Genomic DNA, 5,278 nt, shown 5'->3' on the forward strand with positions numbered 1-5,278 from the left:
TTATTATTTCTGGTGTTTAGTATAAGCTAAATACGGACAGAGAAAGCTAGCAGCCTACGTGGCTCTTCACTGGAGCTCCACCATTGGTCCTCCGCCCTGCGAGGCACCGTCCGGCAGCATTTCTCATGGCCTTCCAGCTGAACCTAGATGCGTAGCACGGTCCCCCATGGAAAGACACGGGAGGCTGGCCAGCTGATTGTTCATTTTTGTGACAGCGTTGCAGCGCTTTTGGCCACTAGGGGCACTAGACGCTAAAGTTACAGGTCTAGCGCCTCTAGAAGCCAAAAGTTACATGAATTGACCGCATAAAAGGAGTTTTTAGTGAAAATCACCAGCGATCTGAGGAAATGCCTGGTTCACCCGGGGCAAGTAGACAGCCAATAAGAGGGCAAGGTAGAGACACCCAGGACAGCTAGGTACGCACACAGTCAGTCATCTAGAGAAAACAGATAAGCCAAAATCCATGCTTAGAGACAATGATGGAGGAAGACAGAGTACCCGGAGAGAACCTACCCCTGCATGAGGAAAATATGCAACTTCCATGCAGGAAGACCATAGATGGAATTGAACCCAAACACTTGCAATGCGGCTGTGCAAGCCACTGTGCTACCGGGCAGTCCCCTACCTGTCCCTTCATTAAAAATAAAGAGGGTTTGAAAGGCGGAGAGCAGAGACAAGCTGTTGCATAAGGCGATCAGCTTGCACTGTGGTTGGCCACAGAGGCAGAACAAGCATGACTCTGTCCTTTTGGCTTGTGATGCTACTGAACATCAGCAGAGCACGGAACCATTACGAGCAACGCAATAAATTGTGATAGTAACATTACTAAACAGTAGGCAACTCTCAAAGAGGCAGATTAGGTATCTTCTATTGCCTTTATTTGATACGACAGTTTTGAAGCAAACAGATGCTTGAATCCCTTCAGTCAGCGGACTATGATACCAACTAGAACAGGGTCTGGGTTTGGGGGATGAAGTCTTCTTCCATCTCTACTTGGCCAATAAGCTGCTTCTCCAGGGTTCCTAAACATCTGGAAGGTTGACTTGTTCTTTTATCACATGTCAATTGTTTGGAGGAGTTGAAGCATTTGATCTCTAACAAAGCCTCTAATCCAGGGGTGCTCAAGTCCAGTCCTCTAGAGCTACTATCCTGTAACTTTTTGATGCAACCATTTTTAACACACTTCAATCAAATGAGTGGCTCGTTACCATGCCTCTGCTGAGCTAGATGAGTAGATTGAGTCTTTAGATTCAGGTGTGTTAGAGAAGAAATGCATCTAAAAGGTAAAGGAAGGTAGCTCTTGATGACTGGACTTGAACACCCCTGCTCTAATCTTCAGTTCTTACTAGTGGTGGGGAGCACTGAGATAGGTGGTTTTGATCCCTCCCTCCCACTGGACTGGCCATGGTGCTGGTTGAAAATCCTCCTGAGTTTTTCAAAGATTCCAGGAACAGGGAATGACGATGTTCCTTCTTAGCAGACCTCATCTTGGTGTTTCTTAGAAAAGCCCATCTAGGATAACAACAGTTTTTCAGGGATGTCCTAACATGTCCATGTTCTCTTATCTTCCCTCTGTTGATGGTGGGAATGGTTCTGATGATGCCTAGCTTGTGTTCCATTGGGTGGAGTGAGTCAAAACGGAGGTACTGGCCAGTTTGTGTGGTTTTCCTATAGACTTCTATGGGTTTTGAAGCTTGACCATGACCTGGAGGAATCTTCACAGACAGTTTCCCTTAAATTCCCTTAAATAGATATCAGTTTTTAAACTTACATCAGATAAGAAAAGAAGAAGGAGAGGGCAAACTGCTGCCAAACAGCTTCAGTGAGATGCTTCTTCTGACCATCGACTATCTTTGGCTGAGTCTGACCGTCCGCCCTAACCTCTAAATCCCTCCATCACTATACAGAGCAGGGACGCTATAATGAACTCAGTTAACTCACCACTTGGACAGATAATCACTACTTTTCACTCCCTGTTGGTCACGCAACTCCGCCTCCCCGCGCTGTGCCTGCACCATCTTTGTTATTTGACAGCGGCCCGCTGTCACAACAACTCCCATGATGGTTTGCGAGGAGAGCTCTTCCAAAGCAGTCTTGGATATATCTACTCGTCTGGTGACCATGGATGATCACTGCTTTTCTTCCACTAGATGTTCACACACTCATCTAAAATGGTGTAACCTCTACAAGGTGGTTAGGGCGGACATTTGGAAACAGCCTCTGCTAACGGTTTGACCTCCTGCTCACCCCAGCAAAACATCACGCTTCCGAGAGATACCTGTAATGGCTGGCCTTCTGACCAACCATTTAGCTGGTAAAGAGTTCAACTGTGTCTATACGGTCTGTCCTGTCACACAAAGGGTTGTAGGCAATGGAAGGTAGGGGATCCCAATGCTAAATAAATTAGAGCTAGGTCCTAGCCCTTTCCTACCTTCTAAAACTATTCGGATAGCAACTCTTATGGGAACAGCGAATGGACTTCCAACATTGCTGAAGTGCCCTTACAGATCGAAGGTATTTTGATTGAGCCTGAGTTTGAAAAGAGAAAAGTCTAACCAAGTAGTTGTTGATGGAGATGACCGAACAATGTCTATAAATGACAAACTATGGTCTTTTAGACAAGCATTGTGGGGATGGGTCTGTCTGAGGGTTGATGTCAATGTTTAGTAAAAAGCATCAGCAGGACATTAAATTCCAAGGTACTTGTGTCAGTTCATTCACCAGAGGTCAGGGCGTAGATTTAATACGGATATATAAGCCCTCCGGGTTCCTTGGTCATGGTTTAGGTGTCCGCTGAGATGGTTGCCTTATAGAGAGGTGAAGGTGACAGTGGCGGAGGGCAGGGATGCCCTCACAGATTGGCTTTCATGTGAAAGCAGCCAGGGAGTCAGGCATGCATGCCGAGTCTCGCTGTGTAGAACATTAGAGCCGAGCAGCCATGAAGGGGAACCCTGTCAGCGCGCCTCCCTGGCACTGCGGCAGGGTATCGCTTCCACTCGTGATGGGATTGGTTTCACGCTATCATGTGTTTGGGCTGAAATAAGAGTCATCTGATCTTCATACACAAGTTCAGGAGTGTCCCACAGTGAGCTTGGTGGGGCACAAAGTGGAGTCTTTGGTCAAAATCCAAGCCTTACAACAAGGCAAGAACTCATCCCTTCTTTCCAAAAGCAGTTTTCTTGCTCTTATCCTGTAGTTAATCCTTGTAGGCACTAGTGCAGTGGCTAGCTATCAGAAGAATCATAGTGGTAAAGTAAATATGGTGACATCCGGAGGAGAAGCTAAAAGCCTGGCACTATCACGCTCTGTCGGGCTTTATCGTTACAGATGTACTGATTTCTGTCCATGCAGGTGTTACAGGTGCTAAAACTGGGGATGCTACTGTTAGCGTTCAAACGGTAGAATTTTCTTTAGGAAAAAAATCAAGACACTAGAAATGATTATCTTGTTCTGGCGACGGTGCATTGGGTGTAGGAGTTTGCCCAGTAATCAGTAAACACATGAAATGATCAACATCATCTAAAGACATATTGCTTGTTCTGTCCCTAATTGTGCCAGACCTGCAAACCTTTTGTCCATGTCCATTGGAAGGCTTGAGTTTTCATCCAGCAGCAGCTTAGCAGGAAGCTAACAGCAAGGAAGCCTTAGGAGACTTTCTCATCCAGTCTGGCTCTGTAAGTTCTGAAGATCAGAGAAATGTGTTGTTTTTGCAGCAGTTTGGTTCTGAAAAGTCCGCCATCGTGGCTTATCCTTGATCATTCTGGAGATCTGGGCCAGGGTCTCCATGGTGGTCGCCTCTTCCGATGTGAACCCCGGGCAGCTTGATGGAAAGAGGAGAGAGATCCTCTGTTCCTCTGAGCAATTCACACACTGTGCCAGTTGCCTTGTGGATCCAGTTGGCTGAGAGGAGGTTGCAGAGAAGAGAAGAGAGGTCTCACAGCTTTATTATGAGCTAAAGAAGTTGGATGTTGCTGTTGTAACACGGTGTTCCAACAGCTAACTAGTTGGACTGTGTGTATGATAGCCTGATGCGTGCTGTTAGCTTTTAAATACCTAAAATGGAAACAGATCCTCTGACACATAAACAGGTCTTTCACCTCTGCTCTCTATTTTTTTCTGAGTGCAAGGCTTTCCCGTTCAAACATCCTGTCCACTGTATTCTCTGTGTATTGCTTTTTTTACTGAAACGTGTACATGTGGTGAAATAGCCTCAAATAACGTGGCTCCAATACTATATTTAAGAACTACAATAAAATAGACAACAGTGCCCCCTGCTGTTTGATGTGTATCAGCACCCAGTGTCGGTTCATCTAATGTTTGGACTGTTTGTTTACTGATGTTAACATTGTTTAATTTATTGAAATATATATAAAAAAAAATCCAGTTGTTGTGAAACTTTGTTATCACAAAATGTCCAAGGGGGTTCTGGGTAATCCCCAATATGGGGCGCTGTTTGTAACAGTTAAGCAGTCAAAAATTAGGAGCAATATTTTATGATTAATTAGTGTTAAAAGCGTGAAGAGTTACTCCCCCCCACCACCCCCACCCAATCATTTTGTCATTCATTCATTTATAAAAATAAATTTAATTTATGCCAGCCAGTTCAGCTTTTCCATAAAGGTTAATTTTATTTTATTTATTACTAGTAGCTCAATGACTTTGTAACTGTTGGGTGTTTTTGTTTCTGGTGTCAGCAGAGGTCCAAGCAGCATTTGTCCAAGGAGCTGTCCGACTGTGTGGTCTACTGCAGGAGCGTGGCCTTCAGGAGCTTCAAACACGCCCGCCTCCACTACAGGTTCTACGAGGTGGCCTCCTTCACCGAGTCCAAGGCCCGCAAGCACCTACGGGAGAATGGTTAGCATCACCACCCATCCTCCATTCATCTGTCCATCATCCATTTATCTGTCCATCTGTCCATCATCCATTCATCTGTCCATCTGTCCATCTGTCCATCATCCATCCATTCATCCATCCATCATCAATCATCCATTTATCTGTCCATCATCCATCCATCCATCATCCATTTATCTGTCCATCTGTCCATCATCCATCCATCCATCCATCCATCCATCATCAATCATCCATTTATCTGTCCATCATCCATCCATCCGTCCATCCATCATCAATCATCCATTTATCTGTCCATCATCCATTTATCTGTCCATCATCCATCCATCCGTCCATCCATCATCAATCATCCATTTATCTGTCCATCATCCATTTATCTGTCCATCATCCATCCATCCGTCCATCCATCATCAATCATCCATTTATCTGT

The 5,278-nt window shown here is 45.1% G+C and overlaps 1 protein-coding gene across 1 annotated transcript in view; it reads left to right on the forward strand.

The window, feature by feature from the left end:
- The window catches only part of LOC107105118 (1-phosphatidylinositol 4,5-bisphosphate phosphodiesterase delta-4-like), a 37,617-nt gene that overhangs the window by 15,735 nt on the left and 16,604 nt on the right, over window positions 1–5,278 (forward strand). Inside the window, exon 12 of the mRNA XM_015405232.1 lies at window positions 4,698–4,854. Within this exon, the coding sequence (XP_015260718.1) occupies window positions 4,698–4,854 (157 nt within the window). The remainder of the gene's footprint in view (window positions 1–4,697; window positions 4,855–5,278) is intronic.

The sequence above is a fragment of the Cyprinodon variegatus genome, unplaced genomic scaffold (genome assembly GCF_000732505.1).
Source record: "Cyprinodon variegatus isolate N-32 unplaced genomic scaffold, C_variegatus-1.0 Scaffold2073, whole genome shotgun sequence".
Classification (NCBI taxonomy): Eukaryota; Metazoa; Chordata; class Actinopteri; order Cyprinodontiformes; family Cyprinodontidae; genus Cyprinodon; species Cyprinodon variegatus.